Source organism: Rhinichthys klamathensis, unplaced genomic scaffold (genome assembly GCF_029890125.1).
Source record: "Rhinichthys klamathensis goyatoka isolate OS25496 unplaced genomic scaffold, OSU_Roscu_1.1 h1tg000191l_1, whole genome shotgun sequence".
Classification (NCBI taxonomy): domain Eukaryota; kingdom Metazoa; phylum Chordata; class Actinopteri; order Cypriniformes; family Leuciscidae; genus Rhinichthys; species Rhinichthys klamathensis.
This window is the reverse complement of record NW_026606717.1, coordinates 6,937,389-6,962,500: the sequence shown is the minus strand read 5'-3', so window position 1 is coordinate 6,962,500 and position 25,112 is coordinate 6,937,389. Positions and strand designations below refer to the sequence as shown.

At 38.7% G+C, this 25,112-nt stretch overlaps 1 protein-coding gene across 1 annotated transcript in view; it reads right to left on the bottom strand.

The window, feature by feature from the left end:
• The window catches only part of LOC130095573 (short transient receptor potential channel 5-like), a 37,710-nt gene extending 13,545 nt beyond the window's left edge, over positions 1 to 24,165 (bottom strand). The window contains exons 1-5 of the mRNA XM_056262330.1: positions 23,704 to 24,165; positions 21,737 to 22,258; positions 16,084 to 16,420; positions 12,192 to 12,331; positions 11,675 to 11,997 (exon numbers count right to left, since the gene is read on the bottom strand). Of these exons, the coding sequence (XP_056118305.1) occupies positions 11,675 to 11,997; positions 12,192 to 12,331; positions 16,084 to 16,420; positions 21,737 to 22,258; positions 23,704 to 24,165 (1,784 nt within the window). The remainder of the gene's footprint in view (positions 1 to 11,674; positions 11,998 to 12,191; positions 12,332 to 16,083; positions 16,421 to 21,736; positions 22,259 to 23,703) is intronic.
• Between the last annotated feature and the right edge of the window lie 947 nt (positions 24,166 to 25,112).

Sequence of the window (25,112 nt, the reverse complement as noted above, 5' to 3'; positions counted from 1 at the left end):
AGAAAAGAAGGAAATTTAAATGATGTATAATTCACTAAAGGTGTTTCTATTTCTTCTTTTTTCTCTGTCTTTTTTCTCCCTCCATTGGAACATTATTATGGAGTTTGTAAGAATAGGATCCTTAAACATCAATGGGGGAAGAGATAGGGTCAGAAGAGCAATGGTTTCTGAATTTATTAAATTAAATGATGTTAAAGTAACTTTTTTACAAGAAACACACTCTGATAGTAATAATGAATTGGAGTGGTATAGATGGTGGGAAGGAGAGTGTAAATTAAGTCATGGAACAAGTGCTAGTATGGGTGTTGCAATTCTCTTCTCAAAACAGTTGGATTTAAAAATTGTATCAACAATAGAGGTAGAAAAAGGAAGAGTGTTATTAGTTATAGCTGAAATTAAAAGTGTTAAATTTCTTTTTGTTAGTGTGTATGCTCCGAATATAGGATGGCAGCGTGAAATAACATACCAAAAGTTAAATGATGCAATAAAACAGCATGATGATGGCAACACATGTGTTGTAATAGGAGGTGATTGGAATTGTACAACACATTTCGTATTAGATAGGAATGGGGATGAGCCTCACCCGAAATCTAGTAACTTACTACTTGATATCATAAATAATTTAAAGTTGATAGATGTGTGGAGAAGTAGGAACAGTCTGGTGAAGCAATATACATGGATAAGGATATTAGATTCTGTTGTGACAGGAGCGAGATTGGATAGGTTATACATAAGTAAATCAGAAATAAATAGAGTAGCTAACACTAATATATTACCGAATGGATTTTCGGACCATCATATGGTTACTTTAGATTATAATGTTGCAAAAATTTCAAGACCTAAATTTTATTGGCATTTTAATGAAAAATTATTACAGGATACAGATTTTTTTGAGAAATTTTGTAGTTTTTGGGAAATTTGGAAACAGAGGAAAAGTAATTTTGAAAATCTGACTCAATGGTGGCAGGTGGGAAAAGCACAGATTAAAGTATTTTGTCAACAATTTTCTTATAATGCTACTGCTATAATAAAGAAAAACGTGAGAATTTTGGAGATTGAGATTAATGAAATAGAAAAAAAATGATTGATGTGAATGATGAAGATGGTGATGGTTCAGTGAAAGTTTTAAAAAAGAAAAAAATGGAGTTGAAGTCATTGTTGGAACAAAGAGTTAAAGGTGCACTTGTCCGAGCTAGAATTTCATCAATTAAAGAAATGGATGCTCCAACGGCTTATTTTTTTGGACTTGAAAGGAAGGAAGCACAAAAGAAATGTATGCTTCATCTTAAAAGGAAAAATGGAACTATCACTTTGGATCCAATGGAAATGAGAACAATGGGCATTGACTTTGATGTTGGATCTATGGATCAATTCTTAAGAGATCTTCCTAAATTAAGACCTGAGGATAAAGATTCATTGGACGTAATGATTTCTTTTGATGAACTTTCAAAGGCGGTCAAACAGCTCTCTACAGGATAGTCACCAGGAATTGATGGGTTAACAGCGGAGTTTTACAAAGCCTTTTGGGGTGTCTTAGGAGAAGATTTGTATAATGTATTTTGTGAATGCTTTAAAAGAGGTCGTCTACCAAATAGCTGTCAAAGAGCTGTGCTATCACTCTTGCCAAAAAATGGAGATCTGGGCTTGTTGAAAAATTGGCGACCAGTGTCTTTAATGTGTCTAGATTATAAAATTTTGTCTAAATGTCTAGCTAACAGACTAAAAAATGTTTTGCATGTTGTGGTGGAGAGTGAACAAACTTATTGTATTCCTGGGCGGACAATCATGGATAATTTGTTTCTTATGAGAGATGTGATTGATTTATCTATTAGAAATAATCTTGATGTGGGTTTTTTATCTATTGACCAAGAGAAAGCTTTTGACCGGGTAGGTCATGAATACCTTTTTAATGTGTTGAAGACCTTTGGATTTGTTCTTCTAACTTCAAAATTGAGTAAATTTGATATTAATCTTACATTAAATCTAGTAGTACAGTTTTTAGTTTGAGGTTAGTTGACGCGTTGTGGGTTTAGTATTCGCGTGGCGAGTACAGGGATGGCATCGCACCAGGATGTGCGAGCTCCGTCGCTGTCGCTTCGTCACGGAATAAGATGCATCACTCAAGTGGGTATAACCGTTGAGGATGTGTTGCTGGATGTAGCTGAGCGAGTGGGATATGAAAACATAATTTCCGCGTCTCGGATGAATAAGGCCGTGGTGGTTTTTTTGAAAGAGGAACTACTGGTTAATCGGTTGGTAGAGAGCGGCATAGTGGTAAGTGGAGCTTTTGTGATTGTTCAACCTTTAATATCTCCAACTGTAAAGGTAGTAATTTCGAATGTGCCGCCATTCATTCCGGATGACGATATACAGCGTGAGCTTTTGAGGTATGGAAAATTTGCGAGTGGAATCAAGATGGTACCGCTTGGATGTAAACATGAGTCTTTGAAGCATGTGTTGTCGTTTAGGCGGCAGGTGTTTATGTTTTTGAATGCCCCGACTTTAAACGTGTCTTTTCGTTGTGTTTATGAAGGAAAATCGTACATGTTGTATGCGAACACTGGGGAAATGCGCTGCTTTGAATGTGGTGCTGTAGGACATGTAAGATTGGCATGCCCGCAAAGAGAAGAAGTGATAAATGAGACAGGTCGAGGTAATGATATGAATGGTAGTGTGGAGAAAATTGTGGAAGAAAGAGTGGAAAATGAGGGTCAAAATGTACATAATAACAAGGATTTAGGCAGTGTTGTGGCTGAGGGGGAGACTAATACTATTGAAGTGTCAAGAGTAGTAGATATTGTTAATGGTGAGAGACAGGTGGTTGAGGAGATGGTGAGGACGGAAACTGAGAAGAGGACAGAGCAAGTGGAGAGGGTGGAAGGTGTTGAGGAAGTGATGTTGGTTGATAGTGATCAAAGGAGAGTGAGTTCAGAGGGTAAGAATTCAGGAGAGATGGTTGAGAATGAAGAAAGTGATGATGATTTGTCAGATGGATCAGATGTGTCAAATCTATCTCAGATGGGAGGTGACCAGTTATACGCTTTGGAGGAAATAGATGCTTTTCTGGATGAGACTTTCGGGAAAGTGGCGGAAGTGAAGGATTACTTTACTGATACCAAGAAATTTGAAAGATCTGTATTATACTGGATGAAAAAAGTTGGAGTGGATAGATTAAGTAGGAGGAAGAGGTTTCGTTTGAAAAAGTTTGTCACGAAAATAAGAGAGGGGAAAACCCAGAAAAGAAGGAAATTTAAATGATGTATAATTCACTAAAGGTGTTTCTATTTCTTCTTTTTTCTCTGTCTTTTTTCTCCCTCCCTCCAAAAAAATAATATTTTATCCAAGAAATATTATTTCTTGGATAAAAATGCTTTATGAAGATGCTTCAGTTATGCTCAAGATAGGAGGAGGTCTGAGTTGTCCAATCCCTGTTAAAAGAGGAATTAGGCAGGGATGTCCTCTATCAGGACAACTTTATAGTTTAGCCATAGAACCCCTACTGTGTAAGCTAAGAAATGAGTTACAAGGTATAATGATACCAGGAGATAATTCGGGGCTAAGGTATTTTGTGTCTGCTTATGCAGATGATGTAAATATTTTTATTTCTGGTCAAAATGATATTCGGACACTTTGTAAAAATTTAAACCTTTATGAAAAGTCTTCTTCAGCCAAGGTGAACTGGGCGAAGTGTGAAGGGTTTGCTGTGGGGTCTTGGGTTGATAAGGGGCCACCTCAACTTCCCGAAAGACTGAAATGGGGAAAGGAAGGTTTTAAAGTTTTGGGGGTGTATTTGGGTACTGAAAAGTAAAAAGAAAAGAACTGGGAGGGTCTGCTTGGAAAGGTTGTCGCTAAGTTGTCTAAGTGGAACTGGCTATTGCCCGAACTATCATATAGAGGTAGAGTCCTAATCATAAATAACTTGACTGCCTCTATGTTATGGCACAAACTGACTGTGCTGGAGCCACCAGATGACATCATTAAGGAGATTCAGAGGAAGTTGGTGGATTTTTTCTGGTCTGGTCAAAAATGGATTCCTCGGCCTGCACTTTATCTACCAGTGATTGAAGGAGGGCAAAGCCTAATAGATGTACGAAGCCGCATAAATGCTTTTCGATTGCAAGCAGCCCAGAGACTGTTGTACGAGGAGAACGTTGGGTGGATTAATGTTGCTTGTGCTCTTCTGCGGAAAACAGCTGGATTATTGTATGATAAGCAGCTTTTTTTATTGCAAAGTGATGAAGTGGATTTGAAAGAGTTGACACCTTTTTATAAGTCAATGATAACAGCTTGGAAAAAGACATTTATTGTACACAGAGATATTTTACAACCTGAGGACTGGATAATGGGGGAACCACTGTTCCATAATCCATTAATAAGAACAAGGATTTTGTCCTCTAAATCTGTGGAAAGCTGTTTTGTGAAGGCTGGGTATGTCAAGTTGGGGGATCTGAGAAGCGGTGATGACTGGAAAACAGCGGAGTCTTTGCAGAGTGTTACGGGGTTGAGATCTCTTCGACTTCTGAGACGAATAATGGAGGAGGTGTGGGCAGCTCTACCTGGAGCTTGCAGAGAGGCACTGTCACAGGAATGGAATGGGCACTACACATTTCCACCCATTAAAGTATCTGCTGCGGTCCAAGAGGAGATGGAGGAAACTGGACATTCGATTTTAACATTTGAGTACCCCAAGTTGGGGAGTTTTCAAGATATTAAGAAGAAAGAACTCTATGTAACGTGTGTAAAGGTTACTCATCAGACTGTGCTAAGAGGAGTGAAGACTTGGAGGTGGTCAGAAGTGTTTGGGACAAACTTTAAGGCAGGTTGGAGGTCTCTATATAAGTCTCCTGTTGAAAAGCGTACTGCTGATTTGCAGTGGAGATTGATGTTCGGGGCTATAGCTACAAACAGACACGTGGCACACCTGAATCCGGCAGTGGGGACAGAGTGTTTATTTTGTGGCTTAGAAGAAACGGTTAATCATTTATTTATTGAGTGTTTTAGATTGGAGGGAATGTTTAATTTTTTAACACAAATTTTTATAAAGTTTGGGGAGAATTTTTCTTATCAGAATTTTATAAGTGGTCCAATTTATAATTTTCAAGAAAGGAGGAAAAAGTGTTTACTGAATTTTTTGTTGGGATCAGCTAAGTTGTCCATATGGAAAACCAGAAAAAATAAAAGGTTAGGTACAGGTCCAATCAATGCTGAAATGGTACTAAAAGGGATGATAACAGCAAGAATCAAGATAGAGTATACATATTATAAATTGGTTAGTGACATTGTAATGTTTTCTGAAATTTGGTCAGTGGGGGGAGTACTTTGTCAAGTTGGAGAAAATGAAATGTTGTTTTTAAATGTGTAGAAATAGGTATTTAATTTATGAAATGACATTTTTGTAAGATAATTGTATTGAGGTAAAAGGACAAATGGTCTAATAAAGATATTGTTAAGCCTCTCTCTCTCTCTCTCTCTCTCTCTCTCTCTCTCTCTCTCTCTCTCTCTCTCTCTCTCACACACACTTCCGGTGCACGCTGGGAGCGTTTGGGGTGGTGGTGAGGGGTTTTACGGAGAGGTGTTTGAAAGTTTTATTTTTCTTTTCTCTTTAATTTGGATCTTAAAAGGGGAATTGAGACATAATATTTTTGTAGAGCCTGAATTTGGAATTAAAACCACGTATTGGTGGTGTTCGTCAAGGCGCCGGCATGGCGTCGATTCCGGCGGGTGGAGAAGCACCTGTCTCGCGGCGTCACGGAGTCAGATGTGTACCTGCGCTGGGTGTGTCGGTGGAGGATGTGTTGCTGGCGGTCGGAGAGGAGGTTGGATATGACAACATTTCTTCGGCCTCCAGGATGAATAAAGCGGTGGTGGTTTTTGTTAAAGAGGAGAAGCTAGTGAACCGCCTGATAGCCAACGGGATTGTGGTAGGTGGCGATTTTGTTATTGTTTCACCGCTTGTTACACCAACGACAAAAGTTTATATCTCGAATCTTCCCCCATTCATTGGAAATGAGGATATTGAGCGTGCATTAGTTCAGTATGGTAAATGTGCTAGTGCGATTAAAACGATCCCATTAGGATGTAAGAGTGAAGCGCTAAAACATGTGATGTCTTTTAGGAGACAAGTGTTTATGTTTCTGAATGTGCCGGAGTTAGACGTGTCTTTCAGGGTTGTGCATGAAGGAAAATCGTATATGCTCTATGTTAATACCGGTAGCTTGAAGTGTTTTGAGTGTGGTGAACTTGGGCACAAAAAGTTGACATGCCCACACAGAGCGCAGGCTAATGAGGCCGCTGGGCCGAGTGGCGTAACGGCCGCTAATGTAAACAATACAACGCAGCCTCAGCCTAATAAGGAGAGTAATGTTATCGCTCAGAATGATGAATCACACGTAAGTGTGGAAAAAAATCAGAATGAAGGGGAAAAAGTGGAGAATGTGGTGACACAAGAGCGTGAGGTCTTGGAACACAGTACAGACACGGTGCTAGAGAAAGTAAGTGAAAGTGCTGCTTGCGAGGTGATTAGTTTTGAAAATACTGAAAGCTTAAATAATGTTGAAAAAGGTGATGATTATGAAATGAGGGAGGATGATACATTGTCTGAGGTGTCGGATGTTTCTGAGTTTGGGGTGCAGACAGATGAAACATATTCGGTGCAGGAGATTAATGATTTTTTGGACTCGACGTTTGGAAAAACTGTTGAGGTGAAGGATTTTTTCCCGGATATAGACAAATTCATATGGTCAGTAGTGTCAATGCTGAAAGTTGTCAGTTATGAAGCTCTATGCAAGAAGAAGAGGTTTAGGCTGAAGAAGATTCTGGCTAAATTACGGAAAGAAAAAAGAGCTTTGCAAAAATAGAATGCTCAAATGCACAGGGTGAATTTCATACTTTATTTCTTGTATCTATTCACGTTTGGTTTTCTCTATTTTCATTTTTCTATGGAACTTCTAAAAATCAGTTCCTTAAATATAAATGGGGGTAGAGATCGGAGTAAATTAGCCATGATTTCAGAGTTTGTTCAAAAATTCGATATAGTCTTTTTGCAGGAAACACATACAAGTAATGATAATGAGACTCAGTGGGGTATGTGGTGGGAAGGGAAGTATGCTCTTAGCCATGGAACAAACACAAGTGCTGGGGTAGCTATTCTTTTTTCCAAACATCTAAATGTAAATATTCTATCAACAGAGGAAATTGTAAAAGGAAGAGCACTTTTAACTAAAGTAGAGTCTGAAGGAACTATATTTGTTTTAATTAATGTATATGCTCCTAATAATGGACATGAGCGTGTGGGTTTTTTTATGGAATTGAAAACAGCTATTCAGAAAATTGATGATACTGTGTGCATGATAATTGGGGGTGATTGGAATTGCACTACACATTTCATAATTGATAGGAATGGAGAGGAGCCACACAATCAGTCAAGCATTCAATTGTTAAAAATTATAAATGAGTTTGATTTAATAGATTTGTGGAGAAGTAGGAATAGGAGTTAGACAATATACATGGTTAAAGGCATCGAATAATCAAGTTAGTGGTGCTCGGTTAGATAGATTTTATTTGGGGAAGATTTGGAATAATAAGGTAATGAATGTATCCATATTGCCTAATGGTTTTTCAGATCACCATATGATTACTTTTGATTTTAATTTAAAGAAAGTGGTTAAACCTTGTTATTTTTGGCATTTTAATGTCAAATTATTTCAGGATATCAGTTTCTGTGAAAAGTTTAAGTTTTTCTGGGATAAGTGGAAACTTAAGAAAGACGGTTTTGAAAATCTTGGTCAATGGTGGGATGTAGGTAAAGCTAACATCAGACTTTTTTGCCAAAACTATACTTCACATACTACTGCAATGATGAAAACAACAGTGGAAAGTTTACAAAGAGACATTGCATCTCTGGAAAAAGACATGTTAAATAATATGGGAACTGTAAATAATGAAAGGTTAAATAAGAAAAAAGAAGAACTTGGGTCTTTTTTACAAGAAAAGGTAAAAGGAGCACTCATAAGATCAAGAATTTGCTCCATCAAAGATATGGATGCTCCTAGTGCATATTTTTTTTAATTTGGAAAAGAAAAGTTTTTTACAAAAACAGTTGTGTCATTTAAGACGTCCGAATGGAACTACAACTTCTGACCCTCTGGAAATGAGGAAACTGACAATAGACTTTTATTCTAAATTATATGATGCTCAGAGTTGTGACTCTGGATGTATGGATGATTTGCTTGGTGATCTGCCCCAGTTGAGAGATGAACAAAGACAATCGCTGGATGAACCAATAACTTTGCAAGAGCTCACTGATGCAATGAGACAATTATCTCCTGGAAGATCTCCAGGAGTGGACGGTATACCTGTGGAGTTCTATCAGGCTTTCTGGGAATTACTTGGACAAGATTTAAATGAACTGCTGATAGATTGCATCGAAAGAAAGACATTACCCACAAGTTGTTGTAGAGCAGTTCTATCCTTAATTCCTAAAAAAGGAGATTTGGGACTATTAAAAAACTGGAGGCCAGTGTCGTTGCTGTGTTTAGATTATAAAATATTCTCAAAGGTATTAGCAAATAGACTTAAAAAATATTTATATGTATTAGTTCATAGAGACCAGTCTTATTGTATACCAGATAGATCAATTATGGATAATTTATTTTTTTTGCGTGATGTGATTGATTTTAGTCAAAGTAATAGTCTTAATTTGGGGATTCTTTCGCTTAACCAAGAACAAGCTTTTGACCAAGTTGATCATAACTATCTTTTTAATGTATTAAAGGAATTCGGGTTTGGTGATAATTTTATATCTTATATAAGATTGTTGTATCATAATGCATTTGTTATGGTTAAAGCTGGAGGTGGATTGAGTGCACCTATCATGATGTCCAGGGGTATCAGACAAGGCTGTCCACTTTCTGGACAGTTATATAGTCTAGTAATCGAGCCACTTTTGTGCAGATTAAGGAAAGAATTAAATGGTATTTCATTTCCAGATTTAAAGAGTACCTTTAAAGTATCCCTGTCAGCGTATGCTGATGATGTTACAGTGTTTATAAAAAGTCAAAATGATGTGAAGGTTTTAACGGGAATTATTGGTAAATATGAAAAAGCATCCTCAGCCAAAGTGAATTGGGGGAAAAGTGAAGGTTTTATTATTGGTAAGTGGGAAGAAGTAGGACCTCCAAAACTACCATGTGGTTTAATTTGGGGTAGAGAGGGGATAAAAACATTAGGTGTATTTTTAGGAAAGGAAAATTTTCAGATGAGAAACTGGGAGGGTTTGCTGGAGAAAGTGATAGCCCGATTATCTAAATGGACCTGGCTATTACCACAGTTGTCGTACAGAGGTCGAGTCTTGGTCATTAACAACTTGGCGGCCTCGACATTGTGGCATAAAATGACTGTTATGGAGCCTCCAGTGGAGTTGGTCAGTAAAATACAAAGGATAATTGTGAACTTTTTTTGGAGTGGGGCACACTGGATCCATGCTTCAGCACTTTACTTACCTGTCCATGAAGGAGGGCAAGGGCTCGTGGATGTGAGAAGTCGGTTGATTTCTTACAGGATACAAGCAGCACAAAGACTTTTATATCACAAAGACTTGACTTGGGCCCATACTGCAAGATTAATTTTGAAGAACGCAGGTGGGCTCGGGTTGGATAAACATTTGTTTATAATGGACTTGGGGAAGGTGAGTCTGTCAGAGATTACTCCCTTCTATAAGTCAATGCTTCATTCCTGGAGAACCGTTTTTAAAGTGGATCGGAGTAGTGATGACACAGGGCATTGGATTCTGGAAGAACCATTATTTTTCAACCCAATGATCCGAACAAGGCTGTTGTCTTCAGTAAGCGTATCTACAGTTTTGAAGCGTAATGGGGTTGTAAAGATCAGACACCTCTTGGACGATGATGGGTGGAAGCCGGTTGGGAATCTTAAAGAAGTGACAGGATTGAAATCTGAACGTCTTGTCTCAAAACTGACTGAGGAGATCTGGAATGTATTGCCAAGCGGGCACAGAGAGTACATTGAAAGAGGTCGGTCACTGGACTTAAGAGATATAGAAGAGGAATTTCCAAACATCAGAGTGTCTCCAGCCATACTTGAGGAAACAGTGGATGTAAATATAGACTCAATTTTGTCTTTTGATACACCGCAGCTGGACTGTTTTAAATCTACGTCAAAGAAAGCGATTTACTATTCTTCAGTAAAAGTCACACATCAAGTTTTTCTCAAGAGAATAAAAGCTTCAAAGTGGCCAGGTTTGTTAGGACCAGACTTCCTCGCGAGGGACAGGTGGAGAGCCCTGTATAAGCCTCCTATAGAGAAGCGTACTGCGGATCTACAGTGGAGGCTTATTCACGGGGCGATAGCTACTGACAGATATGTGGCACACTTGAATCCAGCAGTGGGTGGGGAATGTAGATTTTGTGGAAATCAAGAAGACTTTGAGCATTTATTTTTAAAATGTGGAAGATTACAAGATCTTTTTAATTTTCTTAAAGATTTGTTTAAAGATTTTGAGGAAGACTTTTCAGATCAAATATTTATTGGAGGTGTTAAGTATAGGTATTCTATGAGAAGGATGACATGTTTATTAAATTATTTGTTGGGAACAGCAAAATTAGCAATCTGGAAAACAAGGAAAAATAAAGGAACTCAACTTGGGACTACTGAGGTGGAAATGATGTTTAGAAACCTAGTGGGTGGAAGAATCAAAATTGAATTTGCGTACTACAAACTGGTGAAAAATGAAATGGTTTTTTGTGATATTTGGTGTTTTAAAGATATCTTATGTGTTGTTTTTGAGGGTCAGTTGGTTTTGAATATTTAATGTTTTATGGGTTTTTATCTATTATTTATTTATTTTTATTATTATGGTGAATCTGTATGAGTTATAAATGATAACTTAATAAACGTTGTTTAATCCTCTCTCTCTCTCTCTCTCTCTCTCTCTCTCTCTCTCTCTCTCTCTCTCTCTCTCTCTCTCTCTCTCTCTCTCTCTCTCTCTCTCTAGATAGATAGATAGATAGATAGATAGATAGATAGATAGATAGATAGATAGATAGATAGATAGATAGATAGATAGATACCATATAGATAGATAGATACTATATAGATACCAAGATTTGAATTGTTCTAGAAAAACAGTTCTAGAAAATTCCACAAAGTTCCCAACAATCCTAGAAAGTTCCAGAAAGTTCTTAACAGTTCAAGTTTTAGGAAGTGCTAGTTTTTTATAAGCAGTAATGTTTGTTACATGGTTAAGTTCCTTTTTTTAACTTAGAGGAATTATGGCGTTTTTCACTCTTTTTAAGCAAAAGTTAATCGTTAAATTAAAAGTTAAATTTATGAGACAGGAAATCTTTTATTTGAAAAATAGTCAAAAAGTTGTAACCAGTTTTTTTTATTGCGGCTGACCTTATTGCATATGCATTTTGTAGGAGTTTCCCTATAAGAGAATTGAAATGAATCATGCAAGGTGATTTACTAAGGTGATTTACATAGGTGATTTACTAAGGTTACCCCCATCCTCCCATCCCCCCCATTATGGTCATTATGGTGTCCGAAAACAATACATCAGTTCAACTTTTTCTAAAAGTTGGCTAAAATGTACTTCAATTTCTCAAGGGGTAACCTGGATATTCTACTTAACAACTGCACAGTGCGTTTCACTCACGTGGAGAAGGCATTGTTCTGCTTCTCACAACGGATCCCTTTGCAGTGGTTGGGCTCTTCGGACGCCTTCGTCTCGTAGTAGAAATAGAGCTGGTTGAGGCCGTTGGCGAACGCCAGCAGCACCAGACAGTAGATGAAAAGGAACTTGAGGATGTCCAGCAGCATGCGCCCAAGAGAAATCTGCAGTGGGCCCAAGTGAGAGTTGGCGGTGAACAGAGAGATGAGACGCAGCGAGCTGAAGATGTTGGCGATGGCGAAGAGAGCCTCGGCAATGAGCGTAGGGTGCCACATCTCCCACTCCACACGAGGACGAGAGCTATTGTACTGATGGAGAGAGAACATACTGTATGTGAGATAAATAAAGACACTGTGGTGAAAACCATATTCCTTCTTCTACAATCATTTCATTTTAAGTCCTGCTCAAACTCTGTACAACCTGAAACAAACTATTTACAAGTGGTCTTCTGTAAAGGTATCTACTCCAGGACTGTAGCTTGCATAAAAAGGATGGTATCAACCTTAAAGTAGGCCACCATTTTAAGAGATATGGTGGCCAGGTAGAGGGAGTTCATCGCAAAATCCATCAGGTTCCACCAGTCATGGATGTACTCTGTGAAACCTCCATCCCACATCTCTTTAATCTCTGCCCAGATGAAGCCTGTTTCAAGGATAAAAAAATTACAACAACTTCAAATCAGTATGAAAAAAGTACAGTAAAAAAAAGTTGCAGTTTGCGTACAAGAAAATAAATCAAGTGCAAAGTATGCAGAAAAATGCCCTTTAGATTGATTGATTGATTTTCTTTTTATATTTGATGTTTGTGGTGTCCACAGCCACACACAAATGAAACAAATAAATTACATTGAGAAACCTTAAAACGAAATTCTCCACCCTTCCCCAGATTCTGCAACATTTCTTGCCCCTCGAATTAATTTTAATTTTTTATTATTATTATTTTTTTACTAAAGAACAAACAAATACTGCTTGTCACGCTATCTCACGACCAATTCGTCCGAATTTGACGAGTGATTAAAAGATGGCTAATTCGTAACAATTCGTACGACCTCATTCGTATGAATTTGTACGATTTGTCTAAACCCACGTGATGGGTAGGTTTAGGGGCGGGGTCAGGGGTAGGTCATTCGTACGAATTCATACGAATTGGGCAACTCGTCAAATATGTACGTTTTAGCAAAAATCGTACTAATTCGTACAAGTGAGGTCGTACGAATTGTTACGAATTAGCCATCTTTTAATCACTCGTCAAATTCGGACGAATTGGTCATCATGTAACGTGATGTATATAAAATCGGACGACGAGGAATACTTCAAAGAGACAGGCTTTAATAACAAATACTCAGGAAACAGGTTTAACTCATGAGAAATACAAGATGCTATCATTAACGAGAGCTGACAAACACTAAGGGGCTGTTTACGTACGTACGTAAAAACGTAACACTTTTTATGTGTTTTGGCCGTTCATTTACACGACAATGGCATTTTGGGTGCCTGAAACTTTTTGACAACGGGTTTCAAAACACAAATCTCTGAAGACGATGATGTCATGCACATGCGTATTACGTGTTCAGTCTATGGCGTTTCATCGTCATATTGGCCTGGCAGCAGAATACAGCGTTTTTAGTCGTTTTCACGGATCCGTGTGAATGGGGATCGTTTTGTCAAGTCTGTTCGCGGGAAAACTCAAAAACTTCTCAGTTTTAAGCATATCGTTGACATGTTAACGTACCCTAAGGGAGAACTGAAAGCTTATAAGCATGAACAAACAAAGGAAGCTAATAAGTTGATAAACAAGACACAGGTGAAAAAAAATGAACAATTAAACAGATTGACAAAAACTAGGTCACAGGACAGAACCAAAAACACTGAAGGGTGGAACACAGAACATACAGTACACTTATGTTATGTATGTTACACAAATATATATTTTTCAATGTTCCACTGCCTAGTGCTTGGGTTCTTATTCACAGAAATAAAGGAAACTCCTTTCTAGAAGATTTCACCTGCCCTCCAGACTATGGATAATTAGTTTCAAGCCTCCACTTGTGTCTACTTCTGGGCTTGTGTGTACTTTGAAAGAAAACCTCAAGCCATTATGATTGAGCCCTACTGTAATCAGTTCTGAACTGGGGCTTCAGATATGATTTCGTCTGCTTATGTCTTGAGGTCAATAAATTGTTATATCAATAATTCATGAGTATTCATTTACTTCATCAGAGGGATAAAACCATAGCCGTGTCTATTTCCTGTGCAGTCGACCAGTTTTACTGCTTGAGGAATGAGCCAGCTAAATGAATGTTACAGATCATCGTTTCGTCATTATTTGAGCTAAATGGATATTTGAGGCTACAATTTGACACTTTGGATCCCAGCATTACAGTGTCCGCCCACTTTATTTTTCTTATTCATTTTATGCATAGGGATTTAAAAAAAAGTTCTAAGCCATAAAAAGACTTTGAAATGAAGTTTGAAAAAGGTACATAAGTAAAGAAGTACACTTTACTATATATACACTCACCGGCCACTTTATTAGGTACACCTGTCCAACTGCTCGTTAACACTTAATTTCTAAGCAGCCAATCACATGGCGGCAACTCAGTGCATTTAGGCATGTAGACATGGTCAAGACAATCTCCTGCAGTTCAAACCGAGCATCAGTATGGGGAAGAAAGTTGATTTGAGTGACTTTGAACGTGGCATGATTGTTGGTGCCAGAAGGGCTGGTCTGAGTATTTCAGAAACTGCTAATCTACTGGGATTTTCACGCACAACCATCTCTAGGGTTTACAGAGAATGGTCCGAAAAAGAAAAAACATCCAGTGAGCGGCAGTTCTGTGGGCGGAAATGCCTTGTTGATGCCAGAGGTCAGAGGAGAATGGCCAGACTGGTTCGAGCTGATAGAAGGGCAACAGTGACTGAAATAACCACTCGTTACAACCGAGGTATGCAGCAAAGCATTTGTGAAGCCACAACACGCACAACCTTGAGGCGGATGGGCTACAACAGCAGAAGACTCCACCGGGTACCACTCATCTCCACTACAAATAGGAAAAAGAGGCTACAATTTGCAAGAGCTCACCAAAATTGAACAGTTGAAGACTGGAAAAATGTTGCCTGGTCTGATGAGTCTCGATTTCTGTTGAGACATTCAGATGTTAGAGTCAGAATTTGGCGTAAACAGAATGAGAACATGGAACCATCATGCCTTGTTACCACTGTGCAGGCTGGTGGTGGTGGTGTAATGGTGTGGGGGATGTTTTCCTGGCACACTTTAGGCCCCTTAGTGCCAATTGGGCATCGTTTAAATGCCACGGCCTACCTGAGCATTGTTTCTGACCATGTCCATCCCTTTATGGCCACCATGTACCCATCCTCTGATGGCTACTTCCACCATGTCACAAAGCTCTAATCATTTCAAATTGGTTTCTTGAACATGACAATGAGTTCACTGTACTAAAATGGCCTCCACAGTCACCAGATCTCAACCCAATAGAACATCTTTGGGATGTGGTGGAACGGGAGATTCGCATCATGGATGTGCAGCCGACAAATCTGCGGCAACTGTGTGATGCCATCATGTCAATATGGACCAAACTCCCTGAGGAATGCTTCCAGCACCTTGTTGAATCTATGCCACGAAGAATTGAGGCAGTTCTGAAGGCAAAAGGGGGTCCAACCCGTTACTAGCATGGGGTACCTAATAAAGTGGCCGGTGAGTGTATATATATATATATATATATATATAAAGAGTACTTATTATGGAAGTTAAGTTACATCTAAATAGGCTACTTTAAAAGAATATAGGCCTACCTAAGTGCAAACTGAATAATGTTTTTAGATATTTACTTGCATGTTATTTACATGTAGGACATCTTTTTGAAAAATTGATGAATGTGCTCACAAGCATTTATGGTAAATTAAAATACACTATTGAAACTTGTATATCATGTATTCAAATATATTTGTAATTGCACATCTGTAAAGGTGAAGTTGCAATATATACATTTGAAATGTAATACTGAATAACACAGTTAAAATTATAATCAGGTACTTTACATGTGCTTTAGTATGTTAGTCAAGACATTGAAATAAGTGTATTTCTATAAAGCACAACTTTTTTTAAGAAAAATAATGATTCAAAATGTTTAATTTGACATTATTGCAAAGTGCACTATTTAAAAGAGTACTTAAGTTTGTAATAAGTGTAATCTCTTTATGTACACTGTGGCATTTTATTTAGTTAATATGGAATAACTGTACAGTAAGGGTACAATACTGTACAATAAGTACAGTTTTTTAAAATATACTTTTAAGATTTGAAGTACACCAACCTACCCATCCATCCATCCATCCATCCCACTGTTGTGCTCAAATGTACCCAGGGAATCTTACCTAGAACCCAGGGTAAGATCAACCACTCCACAATGGTGGGTGGAGGTCCCTGTACATGCAGGTCCGTTTGCACAATATGCTGTGAGGCGAGGAGGAGGAGCAAGAGGAAGGTCAAGTAGGAGGCAGTGTGGCAGATGAACTTGATGAAAGGTTTCTTGATGAAGGTTCCCAGAGTGCTCTTTGGAGCCAGAAGGTATATGAGGGAGAAGATAGGGAAGAGCAGGCCAATGATGAAGCAAGTGACGAGCTTCACTGCCCAGTGACGACGTCTCCAACCCGGGAAACCATCGTACCAAAGTGTTGCCAGGAGCTGCTGGCAGTTGGGTTGAGCTACAAACTGTCAGAATATAATAATGGGTGAATGATCTAATAAGCCTGTGAAAATTCATGACAAATACAGATAAAGATGCAATTCATGACCTGGCATAATATTTTTGATCGCTTGGAATTAAAGCATACAAATTGTTGAAAAGATCAAATAGATGTTAAATTCTTACAGATGTTTTGTACACATTCTTGACTACTTGGTATATAATACTATGAAAGTATTATGAAAAACGAATAATTTGTAAAAGAGTAATCTTGTGAAAACGGTCATATGTCTTGCAAAAAGAAAGTTATTTTTGGGAAAAAAGAAAGTTACAATTATATCTATTGTGATATTAATTTAATGAAAATTAAGCACATTTCCAACTAAAATATAAAAAATGTCTTAGATATTATTGGTAACACTTTATTTTAATGTGTCCTTGTTACATGTATTTACTATAATAACTATAAATTAGGCATAGTTACATGCAACTAACCTTCAACCAAACCCTAATACTACCCTACCCCTATAGTAAGTACAAGTAGTTAATTAATATTACTCAGTAAAAAATTACCCCCTATAGTAGTTCTATATCATTATTGTTTTGTTTTCTATATCGTTGGCTCTGCGATGAAATGTTTATGTTGCTCTATTGTAATTTGCTACAAAGTTTGGTATTGTTTTGAATATTGTTGCATCTGTGACAAAGTGCTCATGTCGTTAAGGATAAAAGCATCTGCTAAATGCATAAATGTAAATTGATAACAAACATTACACAACAGCATCAATTTTGAAGAGGTTTTAAAGCTGGTAAACATCAGTGAGGTTTGGCATTCACATCATTACGTAATACCTTTTTCCACAGGCATTTGAGGGGAAATCAGTTATTAAATCAACCTGTCAGACTTTGAATAAGTATTAATTTAGTCTTTAGTAAAATGTACATTATGCTTATTACAAAGTCTATTCCCCTGGAGTTACCTGGTACAACTTGCTCAAGATCCCAATGTTGATGATGAACAAAATAACCCTTGTGAGAGCTTTAAACCTAAAACCTTTCATCTACACTCCACTTTGCCACACCACCCCAACTTTCCATGACTGCACACAATTTTACAGTTAATCGAAGGTTTATATTTGAGCATTGTAAAAAACAAAAACAAAAAAAAACAATCACAAATGCTCCAAAAATGGCTCCCTTTCACACAATGCAGGAGTAAAATGATGTGCCTGTCCATAATAATTGTATAAATAATGTTTCTCAAATCACATTTTCTCTTGCTGCCTGGCCTACATTTCTCTGAAATGTTATTAAGTTTTATGAAAGAAGTCCATTCTGCTGTGGGGTCCTATTAAACAGACAAATGATTCAAAATGCAACAGCACCTTGAACTGTCACCTCTCATGAAAGAATTTTGCAATGATACCATCAGCATTAGAAAACAACTGTTCTTTTGAAAGCCATTCATCTCGATATAACATTTCTAGGGAAATACAAAAGTTCTGATTTAGGTTCTGATTCTTTTGACTGTCCTGGTTCAGTGGTTTGTTTTATTTATTAATATTTTTTTTTGCTTTATTGTTTTAATTGTTCAAATGTATGCATTCTTTTCATGCATTCTTTGGCAAGAGGTGTATTGTTGATTAATAAAAAAACAAAACAAAAACTAGAATTTCCTCAAAATCAAAATGTTTCAGGAGGAGTACTTCACCACTGCATTTGATGCAGAGTCAAAATAATCTAAACCAATACTGTCTTAGGTTACGTATGCAGAGACACTGCATCTGATAATGACACTATGGAGTGATCCAATAGTAACACATTGACGGCAGACCATGATGTCACAAGAAGAGCGCCAATGAGTATAAGAGAGTGCCTGCTAGACACGTCATGAACTCTTTTGTCTGAAGAAGATATGCAGGCAAAGCTGATGCATGGAACCGGGTTGCATTATCTAAGACGTTGCCTAACCTTCCCCTTCAAAGTGGAACTTCAACGCTGAGTCTGATAATGACGTAATGGGGAACCAGTACCCACTATGTCATGCTGAGGGAATGCCTGCCTTACTAAGCTGTGGATAAGAACAAACATATTGGCCATATCATTGATTGACTCTACAGATAGCTAGAGTCAGAGTGTCATCAACCCCCAGGGTGCAAATTGTGACTCATAAACTGCTTAGTGGAGCCACTCCCTAAGCCCAATTTTTTTTCTCTAATAGTAAGAGAATGTATACAAGCTTCTAAGCTCTATTGCAAGGGAAGTCCAGGCCTTTACAATCTTTCTTCCTCCCATACAGGGCAGGCAACAAGCCTTAAAGGCCCCAAGAGCAAAGGCTCTTATAAAGTACAAGCTATGTCAAAACTTTGACAAGCCTTTTAGGGAGTAGCTTATTAAAGGGAGTAATTAAACTATGACATTTGATCTACCATTACTTCCAATGGGAAGAATATAACCTTAACTTCATCAGAAGGGAAAGCAAAAAAAATCTTGCTATTGCAACTTAACCCCTAGGGAAATCACAGGGGAGCTTAAGCTATGCTTAATTACTCTAGGGTCTCCTTACTTGAGAAAAGTTCTTCTACCGGAACCACTAGGAGACTTCATGCACTCATCTGATTATAGTGCTACCATAACAAGAAGGGAGGCCACCAGGCAAACTGCCTCTATACTTGGCAGGTTCTCCAAGCATGGATCAACTAGAGAATGCAGGATACCTAGTCATAGGGGAGCATACGGTCCTACTTCAAGACCCAACCATAGCTGGGGAGAGGACAAACGAAAGTAAGGAAATGTATAAATACCGAACACAATTCTGTTCACCCTGCTCTACTCTAATGGGTATCTTAAGATCATCTTAAGAAAGAGAGCATGCAAAGTACTAAAAACTTCAGGCTACAACCTTCACTATTGCTGCCCCTCTAAGAGGGAGCCTAATCCTTACTCCTACTCAGGAAAGGAGGGAGAATAAGAGCAGGACATAATGCAGTGTGCCCACCACTCTTATCACCCAGACTCTAAACCCCCAGGGAACCGCAGGGAGCTTAGGTACTACTTCAAGACTCCAATATAACTGGGAGAGAACAGCTAAACCCTGCCTTGAAATAAGGCACTCCACCAAAAACCTGTTAAAGCTAGTGCACCCATCTAAAGGGGAGTGATATCCCTGCTTCAAGATTCAACAATAGTTGGGGAGAGAGGTAAACGAAACATATGAAGTTCATGAGTTGCCCAGCATCCATTCACCCTCCTTTAACCTAAGGGGTACTTGAGCAGCCTAAAACAGGAAGCAAGCAAGGTGCTAAAACCCACAGTAATTAGCCCTTAAGACTTATTCGATGTTGCTGCTCCTGCAAGGGGAAGCTTACATCCCTACTTATAAATAATAATTAAATTGCGCTATTAAGGAAGTTGTCAATCTTTAGGCATACAGTTCAGTCCAATGCACTGGATTGCCCATAAAATGGATGAAAATGAAGACAGGGCATAACGCAGTGTGCCCAGTAACTCTCATCACCCAGGCTCTAACCCCAAGGGAGCTGCAGGGGAGCTCAGGCCCTACTTAAATACCCCAATGTCATTTGGGGAGAGCAGCTCATACTCTGTCTAGAGTAAAGGTACTCTACTCAAAACCCACTATAGCTAGTGATTCATCTTTATTAGAGCTCCCATCCAAAGGAGAGCAATACCCCTACTTCACGACTCAACAATAGTTGGGGAGGGAGGTAAACGAAGCAGAGGGAGTATTGTATTAAGTACCCATCATAATTCCTTCCACCTTGCTCTACTCTAGGGCAGTGGTTTTCAATCCTGGTCCTGGGGACCCACAGCTCTGCACAGTTTGTATGTCTCCCTCTTTTAACACACCTGATTCAGATCATTAGCTCGTTAGGAAAGAGTTCTATGAACTGAACTGGGTGTGTCAGATAAAGGAGACAAATAAAATGTGCAGAGCTGTGGGTCCCCAGGACCAGGATTGAAAACCACTGCTCTAGGGGGTACTTGAGCAGCTTTCCAAAGGGAGCGTGCAAAATGCTAACTTTCTAACTTCGGCATTTCAGGCTACAACCTGCAGTGTCGCCACTCTTCTACTTCTCACCTAGTTCTGAAAAGTGGTTGTACCATGGCAGAGCAGCTAAACAGTGAAGGGGTCATCTCACCATGGCCACTGCTTCAATAAACTGCTGCCTCAACAGATTTCTACCAACATCTCCAGAATATGAAGGGAGAGCAACCGAAAGTGAGGGGCTTGCATCATCCCACCAAGATCAGCCCTTCTAAGATATCTCTCAACAGTTTCACCAGCAGATCTAGGGGAAGTGCAGACTAAAAGTGAAGGGGTCCCTCATATGTAGGGTGTAAGCAATAAGAAGGGTTCTATTTGAGAAGCAAGCAGACTCACTAGTTTGCTTTAATCTCAAATCTGGAGAAGGCAACATAGCAGTATAAAATTTCACTCTGTCTGCCTCTTGCCAGACCCAACCTCAACGTAAGCTGGAGGGGGGAGCCTAGAGCGAGAAGAGATATACGTTTCTTCTATCTCTGCTAAAATTACTCATTCAGCCCTCACGGACCCCCAAAGAGGGATATATCTCCTGGAAGCTGCTGATTGAGACCTCACCTCTGTAGACTTCTCTACGGTCACCTTACCAGCAGCTTGAAGAAGGCCAGAGAGTGAGAATCGAGCATAAAGGAGAAAGGTTTTCTTTCTCCTTATCACAGATGCCTCTCCGTTGCAACTATAGCAAACCTTTGAACAGCTGATTAAAATGTGTATAGGGTGGCTAGGGACCCGAGGTATGTAATAATGTAAGTATTTTTTTTCTGTGGAACAATACTTTAATCTCTGATGCTCAATAAGTGAAATAAGTGCACATGTATTCCTCAAGGTGGCAATGTCTTATACACAATGATGATGTGATGTTTCACTCAATTACAGCAGGTATAAAACAAAAGAATAAACAAATATCATCAGCAAAACTTGAAATGGCTCATCAATTTACTGAATGCAATCAAATATTATTGTCACTATCACTTGATGGTGGATCTGCCGAAGAAGCTGTCAGCGATCAAAAGATTGATATATGAGCGAGATGCTGAATGTACTGTGGATGTGAGCTCTGTCAATGACAGAGATTATGGTAAAAAGCATCTGCTCAAATTGAACAAGTTCTAAAAGGTAACAAAATATACTTCAATCTATTCTTTTATTCTAGAGTGTTATACTATTGCAGCAGTTAGAGCCATCTGTGGATATGGATCCAAAGACCCAAATATGTATTAATGATTGGTGAAACATTCATGCGCTTATGTGTTAAAATCTCTCAGTCTTGAATGCTCACCTCTTTTTGGTGGTACTTGATGGCTAGCTTGAGCTTGGCCAGGTCTCTGCATTCAAGGGGGTCCAGCTCCTCGCTGTGGTCATCCCGATGATTGAGGATGGTCTCCAGCTCACGGGAGCTACGGGCCTGATCCAGCAGGTCTTTGGCGAAAAGTTTGCACTGCTGCGATAGCTCCTCGTACTCCTGCCGGAACTCATTCTCCACCTTACTGAGCTCCTTTAGCTCCCAGCCCAGCCTGAACGCCGTGAGGATGGGATCCTCGCTGGAAAGGGCGATGAGAGAGGGGCTAGCAAGAGTTTTGTAAATGTTCAGACGTGAACGGGAGTGCCGCAGGCTGTCCACTTCGGAGCTGGATACACATTCCACGCAATCACAGCGGATCTGGTGTGGCCGCGGTATGGTGACTTTTCGTTGAACTAGGAGCTTGATTATCTCGTAGTTGTTAGTGTGGGCAGCCAACATGATTGGTGTGATATCGGGTGTAAACTCCGAAAACTGTGTGTTCATCATAAGAGAAGGAACCTTAAAGAGTGCAAAGAGAGCAGTAAATAATAGTAAAATTGCGGTATTAAAGAACTTTTAAATCTTTAGGGTTATAGTTTAGGCCAATGCACTGTGCATAGTATTAAAGATGACCATGAACATTTTATTTTGTGAATTTTCATAAACAGTCCTGCCCCCATCCTTTAATAATCATTGCAAAGCTTGTCTTAAATTGTGACAGACCGATAAAACATTCTGAGGATTAGACTGAAATGATCAGAGACCTTATGGACCCTTGAACATGAGACAATACATTAAGTCACCTATTGCACCATAGCATAGGCATTTATTAATCTCTATTACCCCCCCCCCCCAACCCCCCCAACCCGTGTATAGAAAAGTGGAGTGTATAGAAAAAAAAATCAACAACAAAGCATACAGTAAAAAGGGCAGGACCTCTGCAATAGATCTGGGTATTAACACAGATTTCGCAAATCCATTTGATTCCGATTCACAAGCTCTTGATTAATTTGGACATACAGTATGTCAGTCAATTTTTCTTAAGAAAAACAATCTCTCAACTAATGCTGTAAAGTATTCAGGGAACCATGTTGGTACATTACTATAAAGGTTAAATATAGGCCTATATATAATAGGCGTCATCATTGCTCAAATAAAATTTTATATTGCACATACAGTAAAGCAGTTTTTAGGCTATATAAACTATATAATCTTTTTAAAGATATAATTATGTTTCTTATTTTATACTCCAATTCGTTAGAAAAAATCTGCTCTGTGGAGTTTTTTCTACTTTACTAACTAGATTGAATGGCTTTACTGAGGTAAATGTAATAATGTTACATGACATATTGTTCACAAGCTGTTTTCTTTACGTCTTTCCACAGTTGAGATACTGATTGAGTGATTACATGGCACATAATATATTTCAATAAGTTTGTACTCTACTGATTTTTCTTCAACATACCTTCTGAAGTTCATTCTTGTATATTTTGTGCTATAACAAGAGGAAGAGATGAACGGTTCACATGCGATCCGCGCTGCCGCTTGAACTGATGTGGATAGTGACGCCAGAGAAGTGTAAAAGAGCGCCAAAACGGTAATTATTAAATTTCGAGACAATACTGACAGAATTTGAGAGCTGATATCAGAAGCAACAAAGAACAAAGTTTATCGTGATTATTAGATGGGAGGCGTGCAACAAATAATATTTAGTAAAGTTTTGTTCACACATCTGAAAACAGCAAAAGATCGATCTTGGGATTTAAGAATCGACATCGCCTCATCAAAATGAAGATTGATTAAAATCCAGTAATCAGTATAATCAATCAACCCAGCCCTACTCTGCAACATGCCTTATTTTTCAGTTTTTCTTGTTCTCCTCAAAATTAGGTATGGCGTATCAATACAGCTACATGCTATCCAGTCAGAAAAGTTCAAACTAAGGAAGTCACACCCTCACACACCTGTTTCTCTCCACTGGGCTTCCTGTAGGACAGCAGTAACTCCACTGCTCCCACCACCTCCTTGCGGATGGCGTAGAGGAGAGCGTCGCCCATGAGCACGCAATGACTCAACAACAGCTCCATCACCTCCAGGTTCTCATTCTCAATAGCGATGAGGAGTCCGCTGCGGCCCAATGGGTCCAGGCAGTTCACGTTGATGTTGTAATAGATATCGGCCTCCTCAAGGGCCTGTTTAACTCCAGCATAGTCGCCCTTCTCGACCGCGGTCAGGTAGGCTCGTTCCTTGGCAGACAGCTCAACCTCCGCCCTCACGATCTGCAGGGGGATGCGATCGCGGTACGGGGAGTTACTGGCCTTGTTGTAGTACAGCTGCGCCATGGGGTTTACGTGGACTCGGTGACATAAGATGACACAAGTCCAGAAAAAGCTGAGCAGAGATTGAGCAAACAAACAGTTAGTCATTTCAAGATTACACATTCCTTTTATAACTGATATGCTAAATCAAAACACATCTACATGGTAAGACACTTTTTACTCCAGTGAATATTTCTCAGGATGGTTATTTTTGAAAGCCAATTTCTGTAAAGTCAGAAAGGTTTGATTTAAAAAATCATTAAACATTTCTACCATAAATTCCCTTAAAAATACAGCCTATGCACATATTTTCACCACATATATCGGTGATCCTTGCTTTAAAGACTTTAAAGAAACGAAAATGATGCAATTTACTCATTTACTCACCCCAACATGTTGTTCCAAACCCGTATGACTTTCTTTTTTGTAAACCAACAGTTTTGTTGACCACTGACTTCCGACATGAGGGTGAGTAAATTATGACAGAATATTCAGTCTTTAAATTTTGGGTGATCTATCCCTAATATGGTTAAGGTATTCACAGCAACAGCTATTAACCTACAAAGATATGGTGATTTTGTCAATTTAATTAAGAGAATAGAATTCACAGTTAATGAAGGACAGTAGGTGATTGAAAGCACAAAAGAAAAGCACAGTTAGATCTTCACATCTTTTATGCTTTCAACAAAAGTTCTGTCTGACATAATGGTACAGCATAGTAATTCATGTGGTTTTGGTATTCAGTTTCTCTCACTTCACACAAGCACACACTCAAACAAGAAAATAACTGGCATTGTCCCTGAAGTCCCTCTTTCTGAAGAACTAATATAGCTACAACTCAATCTTTGTTCACTGATGAGTTTCACTAAGGCTCCATGTAAGGAATATATTTGATAAAATATAAAATAATCAAAAAAATACCATCTAGATTTGCACTGATGAAGATTTCTGAAGAAATATGAATTAATCAGATGTTAAAATGCTTAATGATTAGGCCTATCTAGTCAGTACTTTCAGATGGGACACAGAATATTATATGCTATGTCCAGATGATC